At 44.4% G+C, this 24,647-nt stretch overlaps 1 protein-coding gene across 2 annotated transcripts in view; it reads right to left on the bottom strand.

Moving 5' to 3' along the window:
* PRKCB (protein kinase C beta) overlaps positions 1-24,647 on the bottom strand; it is a 336,313-nt gene that overhangs the window by 9,400 nt on the left and 302,266 nt on the right. The window contains exon 17 of one of the 2 annotated variants that reach the window (XM_040356512.1): positions 15,909-16,667. The exons of the other annotated variant lie outside the window; for it this stretch is intronic. Within the exon in view, the coding sequence (XP_040212446.1) occupies positions 16,509-16,667 (159 nt within the window). The 3' untranslated portion in view covers positions 15,909-16,508. Of the gene's footprint in view, positions 1-15,908; positions 16,668-24,647 lie in introns of those variants that run through there. 2 annotated transcript variants of the gene reach the window in all.

The following is a 24,647-nucleotide window of genomic DNA, read 5'->3' as shown; positions in this document are numbered from 1 at the left end:
CACAACATTGTAACAAAGTGTCATTTCTTCAGTGTTGTCACATGAAAAGATATAATAAAATATTTACAAAAATGTGAGGGGTGTACTCACTTTTGTGTGATACTGTGTGTATATATATATATATATACACACACACCGTATTGAGACACCTGCCTTTACACGCACATGAAATTTAATGGCATCCCAGTCTTAGTCTGTAGGGTTCAATATTGAGTTGGCCCACCCTTTGCAGCTATAACAGCTTCAACTCTTCTGGGAAGGCTGTCCACAAGGCTTAGAAGTGTGTCTATGGGAATGTTTCACCATTCTTCCAGAAGCGCATTTGTGAGGTCAGGCACTGATGTTGGATGAGAAGACCTGGCTCACAGTCTCTGCTCTAATTCATCCCAAAGGTGTTCTATTGGGTTGAGGTCAGGACTCTGTGCAAGACAGTCAAGTTCCTCCACCCCAAACTCTCTCATCTATGTCTTTATGGACCCCTCTAATGCCTGTGTTGAGTACCAAGCTTACATATCGTGCTTTTAGACCAATAAATACATTTGGAAGGTGGGAGAGGGCAGGGACGTGCTCAGCTTTGGGAAGCAGTGTTATCTGCATATCATCCTATTGCACTACCAAAAGCATTGACAGGTACACAGGCTCTGGAGGTTATTTAAAGTGTATGTCTGGGACTGTATATATATTTACATCTCTGCACATTTCATCATGGTTTTGTCTCTTTAAAAACACTGCAATCACTTCTTCGTCTTAAAATTGACTTGGCTCCTCTTCCTTAGCGAACAATCCCCCCTGCACATGTATTGGGGGTTTATTTTTTATTAAGAATTAGTCTCAGCCTGCCCCCATTCTCCATTATTCATAGTTACAAAGGGCCAGATTCACATATAATTGCGGCGGTGTAACGTATCGTCTATACGTTACACCGCCGCAAATTTTCATTGCAAGTGCCTGATTCACCAAGCACTTGCGTGAAAACTTACAGCGGCGGCGTCCGGCGCAAGGCCGCCTAATTCAAATGGGGCGTGTACCATTTAAATTAGGCGCGCTCCCGCGCCGGACGTACTGTGCATGCTCCGTTTTGAAATTCCCGCCGTGCTTTGCGCGAAGTGACGTAATTTTTTTGAACGGCGACGTGCGTAACGTACGTTCGTATTCCCGGACGTCTTACGCAAAAAAAAAAATAATTTGAAATTCGACCCGGGAAAGACGGCCATACTTTAACATGGCTCGTCTAAAGTTAAGCCATGTTAAAGCAGCCGTAACTTTGCGACGATGTAACGAACGCGTAAACCGTCGTGGATCGACGTAAAACCACATTTGCATACCTGACGCTGGAATACGACGCAAACTCCACCCAGCGGCGGCCGAAGTATTGCATCCTAAGATCCGACGGTGTAAGTCAATTACACCTGTCGGATCTAAGGGCTATCTATGCGGAACTGATTCTATGAATCAGTCGCATAGATACTCTGAGAGATACGACGGTGTATCAGAGATACGCAGTCGTATCTCTTCTGTGAATCTGGCCCATAGTCAGGTTGAAATAGGACACAAGTCCATCCAGTCCAACCCATAAAAGGAAAGAAAACAAAAATATCACACTTACCGTAATTTTCTTTTCCTGGTGCCTATCCATGGCAGCATACGTATGATAGTGGCCCCGCCCCGCCTACTATAAAAAGTTAACACCCACATAACAGCCCCTTCCCTGTACATCGCCGGGAACGAACTGGGTGGATTCGGTATGCCGTCATGGATCGACACCAGGAAAATAAAATTACGCTAAGTATGATATTTTCTGGTGTCTCCATGGCAGCATACGTATGATAGATCAATAACTAGCTATCAAGGCGCGATGCTTCAGCAAATTCCATCATAAGATAGTGACTAAGCTACTGGCTTCCTGCCAAAGACAGGTGAAGTGAGTACTACTTATGCTGGCCATACACTATACAAAAAATCGGGCGAAATTCGGTCGTTCAGACAGTTTGTTTGTTTTTCGAACAGTTAATGGGCACAAAATCGATAATCGTTGGGACGTTTTTGAGCCGAAAAAAACGAAGGACAAGTTTGGAAATTTTCTGCAGAATGAACGATAAATCGGAAGGTTAATGTGTTTCCCGTCCAAACTTTCTGCACTAGGTATATGTAAAAAAAAAAAAAAAAAAAAGGAACCAATTTTTTTTTATTTATGTCTACTGAACGATTTATCAGTCATTACATGATGGCACTATCATTTGCGCTCGCGACCGAACGTTCGTTTTTCGAAAGTTCGTTCGGACGATTTTTCATGGAGTGTATGGCCAGCATAAGCCCATCAGTAGTGCTGAAAGAATGCACCATGTTGGCTGACATCTCTGCATAAGGTGTAGGGAAAAAAGATCCACATCCCGGTTGTTGTTCTTTAAAAAAATCTTTTGGCCAGATTCACGTACGGCGGCTCAAAGTTGTGCGGGCGTAGCGTATGTAATTTACGTTATGCCGCCGCAAGTTAGAGAGGCAAGTGCTATATTCACAAAGCACTTGCGTCCTAAGTTACGGCAGCGTAGCGTAAATGTGCCGGCGTAAGTGCGCCTAATTCAAATTGTGAAGAGGTGGGCATGCGCCGTCCGCGGTTGTATCCCAGTGCGTATGCTCCAAATCACGTCGCAAATAGTCAATGCTTTTGACGTGAACGTAACCTACGCCCAGCCCTATTCTGAATCAACTTACGCAAACGACGTGAAATTCGACGGCGGTTCCGACGTCCATACTTAACATTGGCTGCACCATCTTTTTGGTGGTTTATCTTTACGCCTGAAAACACCTTACGTAAACGGCGTATCTTTACTGCAACAGGCGAGCGTACGTTCGCGAATAGGCGTATCTCGCTGATTTACATATTCTAGGCGTAAATCAGCGTACACGCCCCGAGCGGCCAGCGTAAATAGACAGCTAAGATACGACGGTGTAGGAAGACTTACGCCGCTCGTATCTTAGCAACATTTAAGAGTATCTCAGTTTGAGCATACGCTTAAATGTAGGACGGCGCGGATTCAGAGTTATATATAACTATACCTGAATCTGGCTATTTGTATTTATTGACAAGCCACATTGAATAAATGCAAATGAGAACAGTTGACGCGTTTCAGCCTATAAGGCCTAATGCTGGCCATACACTCTACGAAAAATCGTCCGAACAAACTTTCGAAAAACGAACGTTCGGTCGTGAGCGCAAACGATATTGCCATCATTTTTTTTTTTTACATATACCTAGTGCAGAAAGTTCGGACGGGAAACACATTAACCTTCCGATTTATCGTTCGTTCGGCAGAAAATTTCCAAATGTGTCCTTCGTTTTTTTCCGGCTCAAAAACGTCCCAACGATTATCGATGTTGTGCCCATTAACTGTTCGAAAAACGAAAGAACTGTCTGAACGACCGAATTTCGGCCAATTTTCGTATAGTGTATGGCCAGCATTAGTCTGCATGAGGTCCCCATGATGTTCAGATGCTGCTGGAGGAATATACAGCAATTACTTTGGGTGGTTCCAGCCCAGCCATATAGGGGGACCTTAGAATTAACTTTAGGAACTGCAAGGTGATGGAGGACAAAAAAGGGAAATGGGCCGTTGTGTGGGTGTTAACTTTTTATATCTATGCACTGGTCCTGTGGGTGGAAGAAGGTGGCATGGAGGCACCAGGAAAACATATTACAATCCTAAACCCACAGTTGATCCAGAGAAGGGCAACAAAAAAAACCCCAGCAAAGATTGATCCAATTTGCTCCAGCAGGGGGAAAGAAAATCCTACCTGATCCTCTGAGAGGCAATCAGATATTACCTGGATCAACTTTACCTATAAATGTTGACCTAGGCGAACAACATCAGTGCCCGATGTCTCCTGGGACATATGCACTGTTTATATTCCAGGAGGCCCCCGGGAGCCTTGCACATAACTAACAAAGGAAGGGGCGGGCCTGGAGACGTATCAGAAGGCTGCTCCAGAACCCAGAAGAGCTGGCGCAGCCCTTTCCGTCGACGTCACAGAGAAACATGGCAGCATGGGACCCAGCAGTGGCCGGCCACTGAGAAGAGGATCTCAGCAGGATGTTGCACTGTCTAGCTGAATATCTGAAATGTGCAGAGCTGACCATGTGGTCAGCGGGAAATAAAAAAAAAAAAAATAGGAAGGGTAGGTGAAATTCCTCTTTAACTGCTTGCCGACCAGCCGCCGCAGTTATACGGTGGCAGGTCGGCTCCCCTGCGCGAGAGCCCGTAGCTATACGTCGGCTCTCGCGCAGGCCACTAGGGGCGCGTCGCCCCCAACTTCCGTGCCAGGCGGGCGCGATCGCCACTGGGCACACGCGATCGCTCGTTACAGAGCGAGGACCGGGAGCTGTGTGTGTAGACACACAGCTCCCGGTCCTGTCAGGGAGAGAACAATGTATACAATGTATGAACAGAAGATCAGTCATTTCCCCATGTCAGTCCACCCCCCCTACAGTTAAAACACACCCAGGGAACATACTTAACCCCTTCACTGCCAGTGGCATTTTTATAGTAATCCAATGCATTTTTATAGCACTGATCAATATAAAAATGCCAATGGTCCCAAAAATGTGTGAAAAGTGTCCGAAGTGTCCGCCATAATGTTGCCGCCGCCATTGCTAGTAAAAAAAAAAATATTAATAAAAATGCCATAAAAATACCCCCTATTTTGTAAACGCTATAACTTTTGCGCCAACCAATCAATAAACGCTTAGTGCGATTTTTTTTTTTTGTAGAAGAATACGTATCGACCTAAACTGAGGAAAAAAAATATTTTTTTTATATATTTTTGGGGGATATTTATTATAGCAAAAAGTAAAAAATATAATTTTTTTTCAAAATTGTCGCTCTATTTTTGTTTATAGCGCAAAAACTAAAAACCGTGGCTTTTGTTTGGGAGCCACGTCGCACGACCGCGCAATTGTCAGTTAAAGCAACGCAGTGCCGAATCGCAAAAAGTGCTCTGGTCTTTGACCAGCAATATGGTCTGGGGGTTAAGTGGTTGTAATGCCTTTTACAACACATTTTATGCTACAGGTAAGTCTATATTAAGGCTTGCCTATGGCTTACACCCTGCACGGTTTAGGAGACATCCCGGCCCCTGCATGTGCCAATGTCATCGGCACGTGCGCAAACTGAAGCAATGGCACGTATGTGCCGTTGCTTCAGTCCGTGTGCCGTTACCAGCTTGGAGTGACGTCATCGCGGCTCCGGCCAATCATAGCGCCGGAGCCGTGATACCCGGAAGTAACTCCCGGGAGAGATGTCGGGACGAGGACCGCTGCGGGGGCTTCGATCTCAGGTAAGTAATCCATAATTATCTAGTATGCTTTACATACTAGCTCATTATGCCTTGGTCTTGCAGGTTTTTTTTTTTAATCGGGTTTACAACCACTTTCATTTTCCATTTGGGCTGACAACATAACACCTCTGTTGCACTAAAAGTGCAAACAGCGTTGTCAGCCCTCCATGGTAAATGAGAAAGAGGTGTTCTGTAGTCCATCAGGGGAAAACCCAAACAGAGCTGATGACACTGCTTATATGTAAGTACTAAAGAAGGATCCCTAGGGCCTATCTGCTCATTACTGCACCTTAGGTGCTCAAAAAATTTGTAGCAGAATCCACAGATATTTTTCTGAATTGAATTTTTTTTAAAGAGACAGCCCATAGGGAAACAGCCATATATTACAAAGATGTACTACATTTATTTTAATGCATGGACATAAAATAAAATCATATTACATTTTCTCCAAGACGTCAGGATGGTAAGGGCGGCTTTAAGAAGGTATTTCTGTAAATGTTATACCCATACTGGCAAACCCAGTCTTGTCGAGTATGTCACCATAGATCACCACACATCCCCAGAGTCAGTTGTGACACCTGTCATTCCAATGACATAAAGAGGTGCTTGCTGGAATTCTATGCGGCCTCCTTACGTCTTGGTGCAGAGGGACCCTGCTGCGGATGCATTGGGAGTGTTTTGGAAGAGTTATATACCGTATTTATCGGCGTATACTGCGCAATTTTTGCCCTGAGAATCAGGGCAAAATCATGGGTGCGCAATATACGCCGATACCCGTTTTCCCGCGCTGACTTTAAATACTGCGCCGGCATATACTGAGCGCAGTACACTCGTGTATAGTCGGGCAGTCTCGGCTCCTCTCGCGCTCACGTCCTGGACGTACAGGACGTGAGCGCGAGAGTAGCCGAGCCTGCCTGACTATACACGAGTGTACTGCGCTCGGTATATGCCGGCGCAGTATTCAAACTCGGCGCGGTAAAGTGGGGAGGACGCCGCAGACGGACGCCGGACCCGACGAATGCCTGCAATCACACCGGCTTATCAAGCACAGCATTGTAAAGTGTAATAGAGATATGTGTTGTGCAGTACATCTCAACCCAATAATGTCCGAGACCAGATGAAGGTCCACTCGTACACGCGGCCGGGAATCTCATCGGGGAAAAAAAAAAACCGTTGTTATTCCCGACGAGATTCCTGGCAAGCTTTTCTTGCAAAGCTGAGTCTACACATTCTTTTGAATGGCAAGAACGTGGTGATGTCATCGAAACGACGGTGCCGTCGCCGCCACCATCTTGCTTCACCCTACACTACGCTTGTAAGATACCGCGCATGTGTCAAAGTCTCATCGAGCATGCGCGGGCTTACAGGAGGACAGGTAAGCTTGTAGCCGCATACACACACAGGGCCAGATTCTCATAGGAGCGCGCATCTTTGTGCGGGCGTAACGTATCCTATTTACGTTACGCCTCCGCAACTTAGATGGGCAAGTGCAGTATTCTCAAAGCACTTGCTCCGTAAGTTGCGGCGGCGTAGCGTAAATAGGCCGGCGTAAGCCTGCCTAATTCAAATGTGGAAGATGTGGGCGTGTTATGTAAATGTTATGTGACCCCACGTAAATGACGCTTTTTCTTTTACGAACGGTGCATGCGCCGTCCGTGGACATATCCCAGTGTGCAATGCTCCAAAGTATGCCGCAAGGACGTATTGGTTTCGATGTGAACGTAAATTACGTCCAGCCCCATTCACGGACGACTTACGCAAACGGCGTAACATTTTCAAAATTCGACGCGGGAACGTCGTCCATACTTAACAATGGTAAGCCGCATATAGCAGGGGTAACGTTATGCCGGGAAAAGCCTAACGTAAACGGTGTATCTGTACTGCGTCGGCCGGACCTACGTTCGTGAATTCGCGAATCTAGCTTATTTACATATTTCTAGGCGTAAATCAGCGTACACGCCCCTAGCGGCCAGCATAAATATGCAGTTAAGATCCGACGGCGTAAGAGACTTACGCCGGTCGGATCTAATAGAAATCTATGCGTAACTGACTCTAAGAATCAGGCGCATAGATACGACGGCTCAGACTCAGCGATACGACGGCGTATCTGGAGATACGCCGTCGTATCTGGAGATACGCCGTCGTATCTCCTTTGAGAATCTGGGCCACAGTATTCTCGTGGGGAAACAGGCAGACGAGAATCCCAACGAGAAAATAGAGAGCAGGTTCTCTATTTTTCTAGTCGAGATTCCCGGCAATTTTCTCGACGAGAAAAAATACACACGACTTGCCGAGAAAACCGGCCGTGTGTACCAGGCTTGTAAATACAATTATATTTTCATAGACTGGTGTATGCAAGTTGGGTTTAACAGGGGAAACATTGGACTTGACTGAACAAATGTATTAAAAACCTCAGCATGTGTTCCACCTTTTGCAAGCATAAATAAAAAAAATGCATCCACATTCTTTAATAAAAAAAAAGGTTTTATTTACTTATTTATTGCATAGGAGCCTGGAACCGTGATCAGTGGATGGAATGGTCTGGCTCTTGCAGACAGTTCCCGCAGCTGTTGGTCCATAATTAAGCGGAACTTCACACAAATAAAAAAAGGGGGGGGGGGGGACCTGGTTTTGTCCACTTCCGGTCAGATCATCATGGTGATCCACCAGAAATTCTCCCCCACCCCCTCGGACCTCCTGGGACATGTCACAGGCCCAAGAAGGCTGCGGGACCATTCACAAAGTGCAGTGTAGCCCGTGCATGCACAGTGGGAAGCCAACCATGAAGCCGCAAGGCATCACAGCCAGCTGCCCACAGTAAACATGCCAGTGCTAGGGACCCAAAGCGCGAACAACAAGTTTGGGTGAGCACTGGACAGGTGACACATGGGCACTTCCTATCTAAATGAGCCAATTTCCCCTGGACCAGTCCCCTGACAGCAACAACAATGGGGCGTGTCCATGCAATATGTGCTTTACAGTGTTTGTAAACCTCTGAAATGAAAAATGAACAGAGCATATCCTTCTATAGTATAGCAGGTACCTCAATCCAAAGCAGCGAGTTTGTCTCCTCTCTCTTCCCTCAGCATACGTCGCCTGTAACAGATTATCCTGAAACCTCAATCTACGGAGATGGCTCCGCCCCCTTTTCCAGCGCAAAGGTGATTGGCAGCCTGAGCTGTGCATGGTTCCATATGAAACTGTAGAGGAGGGTGTGTCCTTTCCCTCCAGCTTTCTGCTGTGCAGCGAGTGATTGTCAGATCCCTACTTTCAAGAGCAGAGCAATAGCCTTGGTTCTGTGTGTATTAGAAGACTGTAGATCAATAGGTACAACTTAACCACTTCCCGACCAGCTCCTGTACATATACAGTGGCAGGATTGCTCTCCTGTGCGAATCGCAGTATATGTACGGCAATGGCGGGGGGGGGGGGGGGGGCGATGCGCGTGGCCGCGATCGTGGGCACGAGAGCCAGAACAAGGATTTGTGTGTGTAGACTACCAAGTAGGAACGATCTGGCTCCTCCTCTAGTCAGTCACATCCCATGACAGTTAGAATCACTCCCTAGGACACACTTAACCCCTTGATCACCCCCTAGTGTCAGTGACATTTATACAGTAACTAGTGGCTATTTTTAGCTCCGATTGTTGTATAAATGATAATGGTCCCAAAAACGTGCCAAAATTGTCCGATCTGTCAGCTGCAATGTCGCAGCCCCGATAAAAAACGCTGATCGCCGCCATTACTAATAAAAAAAATTATATTAATAAAAATGCCATAAATCTATCCCCTATTTTGTAGACGCTATAACTTTTGCGCAAACCAATCAAGAAATGCTTATTGCGAAGAATACATATTGGACAAAACTGATGAAGAAATGTATTTATATTTTTTTAAATTGGGATATTTATTATAGCAAAAAAATTTTTTTTTTTCTTCAAAATGGTCGCTCTTCTTTTGTTTATAGCGCAAAAAATAAAAACCGCAGAGGTGATCAAATACCACCAAAAGAAAGCTCTATTTGTGGGGAAAAAAAAGGTCATAAATTTTGTTTGAGTACAACGTCGCACGACCGCACATTTGTCAGTTAAAGCGGAGTCAGGAAGGGGGTAAATTATTTTGTGGCTGAAGTGGTTAAGCAGGTACAGTGAAACCTTGAATTACGAGCATAATCCGTTCCAGGAGAATGCTTGTATGCCAATACACTTGCATATCAAAGCGAGTTTCCCCATAGAAGTCAATGGAAACAAAAAAAAATTGTTTCTGCATTGACCTCTATTGCATGCAATACCGCATGTGACCAGAGGTGGGGGCGCCGTAGAGCCCTGGAAATACTCGGGGACAGCTCGGCTGAACTCGGAATCACTTGGGAATTTATAGGTAGATTCAGTAAGAGTTAGGCCGGCTTATCAGTAGATAAGCCGACCTAACTCAGAATCTACGCCGACTTATGTTTAAGCGTATGCTCAAACAGAGATACGCTTAAACATATCTATGATAGGACGGCTTGCGCCGTCCTATCTTAGATTGCAATATTTCGGATGACCGCTAGGTGGCGCTTCCATTGCGGTCAGCGTACAATATGTAAATTAGTAGATACGCAGATTCACGAACGTACGCCCGGCCGACGCAGTACTTTTACGCCGTTTACGTAAGAGATAGGCCGCGTAAAGTTAGAGCTGGGCCCTAGTTGGAATAGTAATGTCAAGTATGGCCGCCGTTCCCGCGTCAAAATTCGAATTTTTTACTTTGTTTGCGTAAGTCGTCCGTGAATCGGGATTTACGTAGTTTACGTCTACGTCGAAATCAATAGGCCCGTGCGGCGTACTTAGCCGCAATGCACACTGGGAGATGTAGGCGCCCGGCGCATGCGCAGTTCGGAAAAAACTTAAGATCAAGCACTAATAACATAAAACATGCCCCCCTCAAACACATTTGAATTAGGCGCCCTTACACCCGCCGCTTTAGGCTACGCCGCCGTAACTTAGCAGGCAAGTACATTGTGAATCATGTACTTGCCTCGCTAACTTACGGCGGCGTAGCTTAAATTCCTTAAGCTACGCCGCCGCAAAGTTGCGGCAATGTTACTGAATCTAGCTATTAGTATTTCCCGAAAGACTTCGAACCGTTCTGAGTGTCACCGGCGCCCCCGCACCTCTGGCCAAATGCGGTACTGCACACCCCATTGGCTTGAATCCTGCTCGTGTTGCGAGACAACACTCGCAAACCGAGTCAGGATTTAAAAAAAAAAAGTTGCTCGATTTTCAAAACGCTCGTTAATCGCGTTACTCGTTAATCAAGGTTCCACTGTATATTAAAAAAAAAAAATATCCCTTACACAACTCTCCAATTTCACTCGTGTTAGAGCTTATGGGTCATTTTAGCAACTGGGTTTAGATCTTCTTTCGGAAATGATTCATGACTGGTATGTAGCATGAGTGTTTTCCTTTTGCTCTGCTGGATAAGCCGGCATAATGTTGGTCTTTGATAGGCTACTACCCAGTAAAAACAGACTTACCTACATCAATCAGGTGTCTTCCTGTCCAAGGGAAAGGCATAGAAAAGCAGCTTCCAGAGAAGCGAGGGGCTCCCCTCTGTTCTAAGCCCAGAATGTGAAGAGGGTAATGAGTTAATGCTTGGCTAAGGCTGCATGCGGAATGGCCAATTTGTAGCGGAGCCCGGGGCACTCGCTGTGCTAGTGCATTATCTCCTTCACTCATGCAGAAATGACGATGATGATGGTGATGGGGGTCTAGCACACACAAACATCTGCTGGGTTATCTGACATCGATATGTTTTGGCCCCTTTGGAAATAGGAACGTGAAGTGCTGGGCCACTCAGAGAAAGCATATAGCACAACAAAAAAAAGAGCTTTTGATATCAAAAGGGAATTGGCAGTCCGATGGGATTAAACACAGCTGGACAGGAATGTGGAGCAGTGTGCAACCTGGGAAGTTCCATTCCTCTAATACAGAGACACTGGGCAACAAATAATAAAGGTTTATGCTTTGGAAATGATCCAATCGAATTGAAAAGAGACAGGGCAGTTACAAATATACAAATCGGTGACTGCCACCCCTATAAACTAGGTTTCTGTGCTCACTTTCCTTTGCTACATCATGCAGATAGACCATATAACTCAGAGTGTAAGGAAAGCCTACACTGGGGTTGATGTAATAAAGGCAAATAGAAAAGGCTGTTTTTTTTTTTCCTTGCATCCGATTTGATATTCTTTACAAAGCATATTTCCATTCACTTAAAGCGGAGATTCACCCAAAAAAACAAGTATATAACATTACATTCAGTATACCTCAAACATGTACAGTATGCCGTTTTTTTTTGGGGGGGGGGGGGGGGGGTGTATATACGGTATTTTCCTCCCGGCTTCCGGGTACTCACTTCCGCGGGACTGGGCGTTCCTGTGCAGTGCCTCAATGTCATCTGGAACTTCGCCCATATGATTGACATGCCTGAGAAAAACTCCCACCGGCGGATAAGGCGCGTCATGACTTTCCGAAAATAGCCGAACTGCGAGTCGGCTTTATACAGCGCCTGCGCAGTCAGCTCTACACGGCACCTAGTCGGTGCGCAGGCGCCGTATAAAGCCGACTCTCGGTTCGGCAATTTTCGGAAAGTCATGACGCGCCTTATTCACCGGTGGGAGTTTTTCTCAGGCACGTCAATCATATGGGCGAAGTCCCAGATGACATTGCGGCACTGCACAGGAACGCCCAGTCCCGCGGGAGTGAGTACCCGGAAGCCGGGAGGAAAATACAGATAATACCGTATGTACACACCCCCCCCCCCCCCCCAAAAAAAAGGCATACTGTACATGTTTGAGGTATACTGAATGTGATGTTATATACTTGTTTTTTGGCTGAACCTCCGCTTTAAGAAAACCCACCACATTGCATCATGGGCGCATTTGTTTTTTTACTTGGATCAGATCTGCCCAGCTAACCCTTCGTAAACTGAATTACAAATTTTCACATTCAAATGTTTGATAATCATAGGAATAGGGACCGTAATACATTTTTGTATGAGAGTGTTTTAAGAATTTTTTTTCATTTTATAGTGTAATGAATGCAACCCTTAAAAAACTTAGTATGGGTCTTCATTGAAGAGCAAGGGTACAGTGCCCAGTTACATTTTCTGATGTCCCCCTACAGATAAACACTACTACAGCTGTGAGAAGCCCAACTCGGTTTGTCAGACAAGCTACTGATCACCAGCCCAAGTAAGCTCCCCATTTATTGCTATGGTGAATCCACTAGAGGACACGGGATGCAATACTTCTGTGCCCGTCGCCTCCTCCTGAAGATCTTATAGGCTGGTGACAAGTAGCTTGGCCAAATACAGAAGCCTTACAGGACGTCTGTGTGATGGGGGAGATCAGACCTCTTGAGTGAAACTACATCTTAAGAGGAACCATTCCTGAAAGAAAAATAGCAGCTGCCAGTGCATCTTTCATTACTCCCAGATAGCAAGCAATTGTGCTACAAGTTTGAAATGGACTTGCTAAGCTATTGCTAGATTTGCCAGGCTTCACACGTTTGTTAGATAATTGCAGCAAGTCCACATACATTTTTTTTTTGCAAACATTCTGCAAGTCTGTTATGTTGTGCAATAGTCATCCCACCACAGGGGTCACTGTGACTTGCAGAGCTCTTGCTGTAAACTCACTACTGCAACTTTGCTTTAGCTAGAGATTTGCCATGCAAATTTACAACGAATTGGAAAAGTGTCAACTAGAACTTGTGCTTCAAGTGCTCTGCAGATGTACAACTCGCCAGGAAAAATGTGCAACAAGTTAACAGATTTACAATTCAACACTGCCACAAACTTGTGGCAAGTTATCCTTTCTATTTGGATATGATCTGGATGTGTGACTCAAAGCATACTAAAGCCAAAACAGGTCAGCATTAAAGCCAGGTAGAATTTTTAGGAGGTCAACAATGGCAGCCCCATATTTGTCTTATTGGTTAGCTTTAAAAGTGAACCAGAGACCATGATTTGGACTTTCAATTATTTACACATTCTTAACAAGCAGTAAATATGTTTTACATAAACCATGGGTCTTCAAAACTACGACCCTCCAGTTGTTCAGGAACTACAATTCCCATCATGCCTAGTCATGTCTGTGAATGTCAAAGTGTTACAATGCCTCATGGGATGTGTAGTTCTACAACAGCTGGAGGGCCGTAGTTTGAGGATCCCTGACATAAACCATCACTGACTTTAGTAGCTACAATTACTGTGGGGCGATTCACTATCAAAGTTTACAGCAGAATCACTGAAATCAAGTCCTTCTCTCAGCAGTTCAGCTACCCTATTCCTTTTCCCTCAGCTGCTCCCCCTTACAGTAGTAACACTTAGCTTAGCGCACCCTTTAGCCCCCTACTCCAGAGAACTTGCTCTGTGTTTACATTAGAGATAACAAGGCTGCGGAGTTACTGTTGGGGGTGGGAGGGGCTGAACCACTTGGGCTTCTTGTACACATAGCCTGTTTTGACCACTGCTCGCGAGAAAACACAGCAAAATCACAGCATGATTTTGCTGTGTTTTGCAGCCAAAATGACCCTATCCTGAATGTGATTCTTCTGCATTCAGGAGAGGGTGGTTGAGGGAGGTTGAAGCTCCCCTAACCGCAGCGCCTAAACTCTAGTAAAAGCCTAAGGCCCGGATTCACGTACAGCGGCGTATCTTTGAGCGGGCGTAACGTATCCTATTTACATTACGCCTCCGCAACTTAGACGGCAAGTGCAGTATTCTCAAAGCACTTGCTCTGTAAGTTGCGGCGGCGTAGCGTAAATATGCTGGCGTAAGCCCGCCTAATTCAAATGTGGAAGATGTGGGCGTGTGTTATGTAAATGTTATGTGACCCCACGTAAATGACGCTTTTTACGAACGGCGCATGCGCCGTCCGTGGACATATCCCAGTGTGCATTGCTCCAAAGTACGCCACAAGGACGTATTGGTTTCGACGCGAACGTAAATTACGTCCAGCCCCATTCACGGACGACTTACGCAAACAACGTAAAATTTTCAAAATTCAACGCGGGAACGACGTCCATACTTAACATTGGTACGCCGCATGTACGCCTCATATAGCAGGGGTAACTTTACGCCGGGAAAAGCCTAACGTTAAAGGCGTATCTGTACTGCGTCGACCGGGCGTACGTTCGTGAATTCGAGTATCTAGCTGATTTACAGATTTCTAGGCGTAAATCAGCGTACACGCCCCTAGCAGCCAGCGTAAATATGCAGTTAAGATCCGACGGCGTAAGAGACTTACGCCGGTCGGATCTAATAGAAATCTATGCGTAACTGATTCTAAGAATCAGGCGCATAGATACGACCGCTCAGACTCAGAGATACGACGGCATATCTGGAGATACGCCGTGGTATCTCCTTTGAGAATCTGGGCCTAAGTGTACATTGACACTTTGGGGGTTATTTACTAGAGGCAAATCCACTTTGCACTACAAGTGCAAAGTGCACTTGGTAGTGAAATTGCTGTAGATCGGAGGGGGACATGCAAGGAAAATAAAAAACATAATTTTAGCCTGCACATGATTGGATGATAAAATCAGCAGAGCTTCCCCAAATTTCAGATCTTCCTCCCAGATTTACAGCGACTGCCCATCCAAGTGCACTTGCAGTGCAATTTCAAGTGTACTTGTAATTTGCACTTGTAGTGCAAAGTAGATTTGCCTTTCGTAAATAACCCCCATGTGTATATAGGCTTTTATGGAGTTGAGTTTGGGCGCTTTGGCAAGAAAACACCAAAAGCTGCAAAACGCAAGTTTAGGGCTGTAGTGTACATGAAACCTTAAAGAGTTTTTTACCCCAGCATTTGATATTCTTAATGTTTCTGCTGCACCATGTACTTGTATGAAAGAGTATCCTGTTCTCTTTGCATTGCTTCCTTTGTGTTAAACCCTGGTGTTCCTGCCAGTCCCTTCTGCTTCCCTCTTACAAACTGGCCACACTAAGCAGGAGAACACAACATTGTCAGTTTTCCAGCTATGCTGGGAACTCAGCCTGCTTTCCTCGAATTGTCAGACTTGTCCTGACACAGCCATTCACTGGGAAGTTCAGTGTACTGCAGTTTCTCCTCCCCAGCTCCTATACAGCTGAGAACAGAGAGAATGTGATTAAAGTACTTTTAATGTTTTTTTCATCTTTACACAAAATGTTTAGCCTTTCATTTCTATTTTAGACTGAATGTTTTGTTTAACAAGGTGATTGTTTACAATCACTTTAAATGACTCTAGAACTGCTGCTGTGAACTTTGAGAATGTATTGAATCACATTGCCTGCAACTACAGAGGTCAGTGAGTGCTTAATAAGGAAAAAATGTATATATATATATATATATATATATATATATATATATATATATATATATAAAAAATAAATCAGAATTATTTATTATACACACTTGTGTCCATAGTTTAGTCACAGGTTCTTTTTAAGCCCACCAGCAACGAGATGCTTTGGGCACAGATCTATTCAATAATGATTGCAAAGTGATATCTTTTCTTTTTCTAGGGTTATTCAATAAAATCACAAGCTCCAGATTATGAATAAAACCCATATTTGTTATCATTTGGGCTTGACAGGAAAACAAATGCTACAACATTGGATATACAAATAGTAGGTAACTTGCTTGTCCAAAAAAATGATTCACAGTCCTCTAGCGCCAGGGGAATTTGGCTTAAATTGTTAGCCACAAGTCTTCATGTTCAACTTAGTCAATGCATCCTAGAGATTAAACGCACGTTCTAGGCCTTAGGATGAAACGTGCATGAAGGAAAAACTTTTCTGGATACCCTTATTTGTTTCTATTGCAGCATGGGAAAATGAATTAAGACTAATGTGCTAGGTTACTAAGGGTACCAAGAAAAGCTATACCTTCAAAGACTCCACCATGGAGACCTCGGTCTTTTGGCTTACTGATGAATAAACAAGACACAGACAACAGGGCCCTCTGTAAACAGTGAGGCCTAGTTACACATGCTGGATCAGACATACAGTACTCAGTAAGATGGCTGCTATAATAACGCAAAGTAAAAGGGTTGGTGGGGTGCGCAGTGTGGCCAGGCCACCCTAGGGAAGATTACAGTGGGACAGCTGAGAGCTGTAGGTATTCGGGAAAACACAGGCAGCCATTTCATCAGTCTTTTATCTCCAGTTGCTCATAATCAGCATTAATGAAGGAAAATCCTTCAAATTCTGATTGGTCGAGGTTCCTGATGACCTCCTGGTCAGGTGGCGTTAGCACTGGTGGATGGCGGGTGAAAAACCGGTCGAAGTTCTCAGCATTTCGGCCGCACTATGGAAGGAGGGAGGGAGGGGGGAAGAAAAATAAACCATGGGAAATGTAAAAAAAATAAATAAACAATCATAAAATAAAAAATTGTGGAAGAAAGGAAGTCTGAAGGAAGGAAAGGTACTTGATATAGAAACAGTGCGTAGAGATATTTTTAATGGCTTCAGATAAGAAATGAATTAGAACATCCTCATTAAATCATACCATGGACTGTTTTGGAACTCCGTACTTCTTAAGTTTGGAAAGTCAGATTACACGAGGATTGAACAGTCTACTTTAGATTTACTTACCACTAGGTAGTGGAAGGGCCTAAGTAAAAAATTAAATGGGCTTGCTAGGTAAACAACTAGAAAAAGAACAAACTCCGGGAGTCTGTGCTGCCCTATAACCAATTAGGAGGCAATGTCCACTCTCCAGTGCAGAACCTTTTCAAGGGTTCCTTTAAGGCAGTTTTTTTCTCTATTTCTGTTCCATTGGGGAGATTTCCCTTCACTTTCTGTGCTGTACACACAACAGAAGTAATAGGTAGCATCTTCAAAGTGAGAATAAATTCCCTCTTACACAGTTGTCACCGGATCAAGTTTCCAAGATGTTCTGGTTACGGATTTGCTATAATTTCCAGTCCCAATGTCAATCGTCATCGGAACAAATAGAAAAAAAAATTAAGCAAAAACAAAGACCGATATAAAAAAAATATATAAAAAAGCCCTGACGGAGGTTCTAACCCTTTCCAAAACGTAACATGTTGGACTTTGGATATACTTTCAATATAGTAATGTAGGCAGAAATGCTTAAGAGCAAGCAACTGATGTACAAATTCCACCTGCTATTCAATAGAAGAGCTCTAAAACATTTGGACTTCGAACTGTGTCCTAATAATACCTAGAAACAAAAAGCCCATAAGGCCAAGGCAAGTAATGCATGCCAAAAATGCACATAAAGTACAAGTCAAATGCATTGTAATAATTGGCTCCTATCATTTCTTTTCGTTCAAATGATAATCTTCAAATCTGAAGCCATTCAGACTCCTTTACATTGAAAGCAGCATAGACATGAACGGAACATGAAGACAACATAAAAGACGTGGGGCTTCAGAAAGGACATGGTATGATTCAGGGCTAGACTGTCACAGAAAGTTAAAAAACGTCAAACTTTGGGGCCCAAAAGCTGCCAAGAAATGGTGGGAATGGCAGATTTTGATGTATGCTTCAAATAAAAACAACCGATCTACCCAGATGGTTAGATCTACTGTAGATACAAAGGTACTCTGTATTTAACCAAATGTTGAATTGTTTCCTACAACTAAATTAGACCCTAGCTGTTGCTGAAATGAAACTGAAAACTGGTACCCGATTGGCTGACATGTAAAACGGACTTTTTATTTATTTTTTTTAAACGGCGCCCAATTGTAATGATGTTTCATTAAACTTTTCTGTGACAAAAACAATGAAGACAGACTGATGGGCTGACCAGTTGAAGAGAGTATGAGTATTTTTCGGGGAAAATGGATACCATGGTGTACACAATCCTAACAATTTGCTGCCGTTTGAATGTTTTTATGGTTTGGTTCAACTGATTACAGAAAATAATTAAATTACAAATCACAAAACAGACTTTTTTTTGTTGCATCGTGAAAATGGAAAACTTTATTGTTAAGGCCTTTTCTGTTGTCTTCTGACTAGATCCACAGCCGCTGGAAGACATTGAACTTTCTTGGCTGAGTTATAGCTTCAGCCATAAGAACATATCTTTCTTTAATGCCACCAAGGGGTAAGTCTACCAAAACCTTACATTTCAGTAAATGTTTTTTGAGTCAATTGCATCTCCTGAGGATTCTGGTGTTGAGATCTCCAACCCCAACTGAGGAAAATATATATTTTTTTTTATGATTCCTTATGCGTCTATTTTATATCCTGGAAAATGGAGTAGCAAGAGTGGGACACCCTTGTTGGACTTTACAAAAGGTGACCCAATTTACGCAAGCCCCATAACTGCAACAGGAAGATATTGTTGCTTATACTAGGATACAGAGAAATGAGTGAGCTTTTATGCCACTGAAATATTGGCTTTGGGTTGCATGGTTCTTTAAAACCTAGGGTTCCTCCAAGTCTCTTAAAGCGGAGTTGCAGACTTTTTTTGTTTATTAAAAGTCAGCAGATACAAAAAGTGTAGCTGCTGACTTTTAAGAAACAGACAGTTACCTGCTCCACGGCCCAGCAATGCGGCCGCCCGGAGCATCGCGCCTCTCTCCTTGGCGCCTCCATTCCCACTTTCGGCACTCGGCCATGAAAGCTTTTGGCTTTACGGCCGTGCGCTCGTCGCTTTGCATTCAGGGAGTGGATAGGCAATCTCCTGGGACCTGTTACGTGTCCCAGGAGATCGCATAGAGGGAGGGGCCGCCTAGGGGCAGAGGAGTCGTCCCATAGGTGGAAGTAGGAAGTGGGACAGGATGTCCCACTCCTAACGAATCCCTCCCCCCCCAAAAAAAATGACATGCCAAATGTGGCATGTAAGGGGGCGAGGAATGCTTAAAGTGAAAGTTCCACTTTTGGGTGGAACTCCGCTTTAAGTATTGTGGAAATCCCTGTAAATGATCTCTGTTAAAGGCACACAGACTTACCTAAGCTTTAACTGTTCTTAAAGTGGTTCCCCAAGAAAGAGATAAACTAATTTTAAGTATTATAAGAGGGAGTCTCTTCAACTTGTAAAAGTGCAATGTGATCACTATGACTTGTTGATGGTTAATAGAAGTACATTCATGGAGACCCATAGAAATGAATAATTATCTGTAAAAGCACCACTCCTAACAGTTTTATTTCAACATGGCTAATCATGGTTGGAGATTTTAAGGGGACACAATTTATCTGTTATGGAAAACCTCCTATATGTTGCTGTCAATTAACCACGCTTTGGATAATCCTTGTGTTTTGTATTGTTAGAGGTTATAGGCTCTGAAAATGTAGCACTTCTGCACTGTGCTGTTAAAACCGCAGGGGAGTTCTTTCCCTTTTTTTTTATTCAATTCCTAAAGATCAAATAATTTTCATACTTCCTAGATGCTTCCCTGATTAATCTTTAAAACCATAAAAAGCACTGGAGTAAGATCAGGGTTTGGTTCTTCCATTAGCAGGGTGACCATGAAACCAAGGCCGTACCTTGTCCCAGAACCCAAAGCCACCTCTCTCCACCATGAACGATAAGTAACAAGACCTGCAGCAGGCCTAGATGCCACCTTGCAGAGGTTCAGTGATTGGGGTAGGGCTTGGTGGGCTATATGTACAGTGATGCCTCAATTGGTAACAAGAAGAAGGGACAAGTACAATCTTAGTATAGCTGCTGTTTGCCAAAATTATTCAGCACATGATCCTTCAATACCCTTGTCTAAGACCACAATGGTGGAACGTTTGCAGCACTTTGAAACTGGCAACACTCAGACCTTGTATACATGGGCACCTAAATTATTTGAAAGAGCAAAGTACATCTGGAGGAAGAGAGCACAAAGTCAGCTAGTGAAGCCCATTTTCCATACACATAAGATGGATGCTAAAGGGGTAATCAAGGAAATGTCAATGTGCTAGTATGCATCGCATACTAGCATATTAAGATTAACTTATTTTAGAACGAAGCCCTACAGTGCCTCAATGTCAGTGCTTAGATGGCTGACAGGGTCTTCCTTCTGGGAGCCGCCACATGCGCCGGTAATGTCATCGGCTGCATGCATTCTGAATATCTCCTAAACTGTGTCACTGCAAGTTTAGGAGATATTCACAGTACCTACAGGTAAGCCTTATTATAGGCTTACCTGTAGGTACAAGTGGTGTAACAGAGTTTACTATCACTTTAAGCTGATCATACCCTACTATACAATCTCCCTATCTGCTCCTCCCAAGACATCTTGCTCTCTATCTCCCTTGTTACCTCCTCCCATGCTCTAGTGCAGGACTTTTCCAGAACCTCTCCAATCCTCTGGAACACCCTAACCCAGTATGTCCAGTCAGCTCCTAACCCTGTCCGCTTTTAGGCGATTCTTGAAAAATCATTTATTTAGGGAAGCCTACTTCACCTCCACCTTAAAACTGTTGAGTCTCCACCATCAGATAATCCCCTGCAGCTATTACCTTTCGTACCCCCCCCCCCCCCATTAGATTGTAAGCTCAATGAGCAGGGCCCTCCTATTCCTTCTGTACTGAACTGTATTGTGATCGTAGCGTCCCATTTTATATGGCAGCGCTACGCAAACCTTTGGCGCTATACAAATCATGTATAATAATAATAAAATATTAGGGGGAAATCTGTAAAAGATTGTACCATCAGATTTTACAGCGTATGACAAGCAAGTCATAAACCGTCACTAGGACAGACTTTCAGCTGAGTGTCAGGCCAAATATTTCTGTGGAGAGAGGTAGTGTTGAAAGAGAAAGCCATTTTGGCAAAATTATATTACAAAATGTCATAATTCGATGAATATACAGAATACCAGGATGAGATTTAAGATGGGTGACACTCTAAATCAGTGGTTCTCAACCCTTCTACTGCCGTGACCCCTTGATAAAAGTTGTAGGGACCCCCAACAGTAAAATTATTTTCGTAGTGTGGGTTGTCAGCACCCAAGGCAAGTCATTTGCGCCCCTAACCCATGGACGTTTAGCGCTCCCTGAGTCCCTTCCACTCGTACAACATTAAAACCCCTTATGGTACATTTTAGGATGTACCACTCTCTCTCTTTGTTCTCCTGTCTTTCCCTTTTATCTCTCTCTATCCTAATATCTTGTTTTTCCCCCCCATCCCTCTCTCTAGCCATCTTTCTTATTCTTTCTCTTCCTTTTTCTTTGTTCCTCCCCCTCTTTTCCTCTCCCTTCCATGTATTCTCTATTTGTATTGCATCTACTCCTTGGTTGGGGGGGGGGGGTGAGGTGGGATGAGTGGCAGTGCTGGGGGGAGTTCTGATCAGCCAACTAAGGTTCTCTTGATCAAGATCATCTGCTCATCTGAGAACTGTAGTGGGGACTTTAAGGCCCTGTACACACGACCAGTCCAAACCGATTAAAACGGACTGAAGTTCAGTTTCATTGGTCCAAACCTACCGTGTGTACGGCCCATCAGACTTTTGTCCTTTAGACCAAAGTTTTAAAACTTGCTTTAAAATCGGACTGATGGACTGCTGACCGATCGGTCAAAACCAATGGTTAGTACGCAAAAGCATTGGTTCAAAACCCGCGCATGCTCAGAAACAAGTCGACGCATGCTTGGATGCATTGAACTTCGTTTTTTTAGCATGTCGTTGTGTTTTACGTCACCGCGCTGGACTCGATCAGATTTTGAACTGATGGTGTGTAGGCACATCAGACCATCAGACTTCAGCCTTCAGTCCATTTTCATCAGTTTGGACTGATCGTGTATACAAGGCCTTAATGGCAACTCTAATCACAGCCTGGTAGTGTTACTCACTGTGTCTCCAGCTAGGTGGTGTCTCGCAGCAGTGACACCTATGCCAAAATCAGGAGATGGGGTCTCCTCCTCCCACTTCACGTTCATCACCAGTCAGCTGACCTCCAGTCTCTCCCCCCAGCCATGCCGTGAACTAAATGGGTGGCTGCGAAGAGTTGTACTTGTACCTACAGGTAAGCCTATAATAAGAGTGGGCCGCCGCGTGCTCCAGAAACAGCCCAGCTGGGCGACCACAGGCTCCAGGGACAGTCCTGCTGGGCGGCCGCGAAAAGGCTGAGGGAGCGGTGCGGGCTTCAAGAACAGCACAGGATTCGGTGACCCCTGGTAAATTGTAATTTGACCCCCGAGGGGGTCCCGACCCCCAGGTTAAGAACCACTGCTCTAAATGAACTGCCATCCATATGGTTAGCGTACATTGGAATCATTGTTCAGCACAGTTTATTAGCTGCATTGTTCACTGAACCTTTGGGCAGTGCTCCTGCGGAGTACATTGGCACTGCCAAATCAAGGTAGTAAAAGTCTATAGTACTTGTTAAATCTACTTGCATCAATCTGCATTCAACAGTCCCCTATGTATACAGCAGAAGCCCTGCCTGATGGTTTCAGTGAACAGTGACAGTGCAGCTCTGCTGAATGGGGAATAAATAAAGCTTTACGATAACAGGGCTTTAGTGTTTGCTTTGTGAACTGTACTTGGAATAAAAGTTAGGGGCTGCTGTTTGGATAGCATACCAGCTGCTGCTTTTCACTGGTTAAGAAAAAAAAAAAAGGGTTACTTTAATTTTCCAGACTTGGAATTCTATTCCAGCAATGATCTTGTGTGTAAGTGACCCATTTAAGGGTCATTAGCACTTGGCTGTCTAGCTCCTCCTTTTGTTGCACGTTTGTGCTCATCTGCCTGTGATAAACTGTCCCAGACACTCGGCACACACACACCAGAAGGTGCTAAATGGAACTTGCGGAGATTTACAGCAAGAGCACCAACGTGTAATAAATACACAGGGGAACATCACTGCAAATGTGCTTCCACGCTCCAATCCTCAGCTGTACTCTTTTCAATAACTGGCTCTACAAAAATGAAAAGCCCTGAAACCTTGCCACTTTATGTACTTCTGTTGCCAAGACGCCAACAGCTTCTGCCGCCTAGTGTCCTTTTATTACTAGGATACAGGGGCTTCTGCCTCCTAGTGCCCTTAATTGCTAGGATACAAGCGACTATTGAGGCCTAGTTCCCTTCTTGCTAGGACACAGGCGGCTTCCACCACCTAGCATCTTTCTGTTGCTATGATGGAGGTGATTTGTGCCACCCAGCCCTCTTGTGTTATTAGGATGCGGGTGGCTTCTACCACTTTGTGTTCTTCATTGCCAGGATGCAGGCAACTTTTGCCACCTAGTGTCTGTTGCTAAGACGCAGATGGCTTCTATCGCCTAGCCTTCTCCGGTTGCCAAGACAGATATCCGTTTGCCATCTACCATCCTTCATTGCTAGGATGCAGAAATGTATTGTTCTCCAATAGAGAACCATCTTCCCTGTATGCATGTAAACATTAGAATAAACGTTTTCACGCATAAAATATGGTTCATTTGATTTACTGTGGATGTTGAAAAAGGCTGTGCTTTGCTGTACAGTAGCCATATCCATGAGACCTAACAGCTTAGAAACACCTGTTGGTTATTTGCATTAAAAGGCTGGCCGACTGCAAAGATTCTGTAGTATACAGAAAATACAGCTAAGATTTCAATGAACTTTTAAAACAAATTTCTCCCAGATGCATATAGATACGTAGATGAATGAGGGCTTGTTTTAAAGTGCATTGTTCAGAATATGTAATTACTTCAGTATGCAAAATCTCGGCACTGGATCACTTTAAGGCTGACGCATTGCGTTGCCCACCATAGTAACAGCACAGGTTGCTTTCATTTTAAATTTTACCTTCAACCCTTTGTGGTCAAATGACTCAGCTGCAGCAGACTAAAACCCAAAAGGTGACAACCATCAAGATGTTAATATCTGACTGAGCAATTAAAAATGTCCTGTGTAACTGAGGCCTCGGTCACTTATGTGCTATGGAGGGGATGCGGCCAGGGACAGGCCAAACTTTTCAAATTCTTCCATAAATGTGTGACTTTTAAGAGGACCCAGATGCAAAAGTAATGCAAGGAGATTCAAAGCCTCATTTATCTAAAAAGCTGTGGAAACATCGTGCTGATTTCATAAAGCTATAACTAGGGTTGTCCCGATACCGATACCGATTCCGAGTATTTGCGGGAGTACTTGTACTCCCGCAAATGCCCCCGATGCCTGGCCCGAATACTCGCCCCCCCGCCGCCGCTACTACGCCGCATCACGCTACGCCGCATCCCCGCTGCCGCCGCCGCTTGGTTAATATGGGCTGGGAACATTACAGCTTTCATTTGAATAGCTGTAGTGTTTCCCACAGCGCCGCGTATAGACACTCCCCCTTGTTCGGGTAAACTGTCCAATCCCGAGCAAGGGGGAGTGTCTATACACAGCGCGGGACATGGCTGGATATG

The sequence above is a fragment of the Rana temporaria genome, chromosome 6 (genome assembly GCF_905171775.1).
Source record: "Rana temporaria chromosome 6, aRanTem1.1, whole genome shotgun sequence".
Classification (NCBI taxonomy): Eukaryota; Metazoa; Chordata; class Amphibia; order Anura; family Ranidae; genus Rana; species Rana temporaria.
Note: the sequence above shows the minus strand (reverse complement) of the source record. Positions and strands in the feature narration are given on the sequence as shown.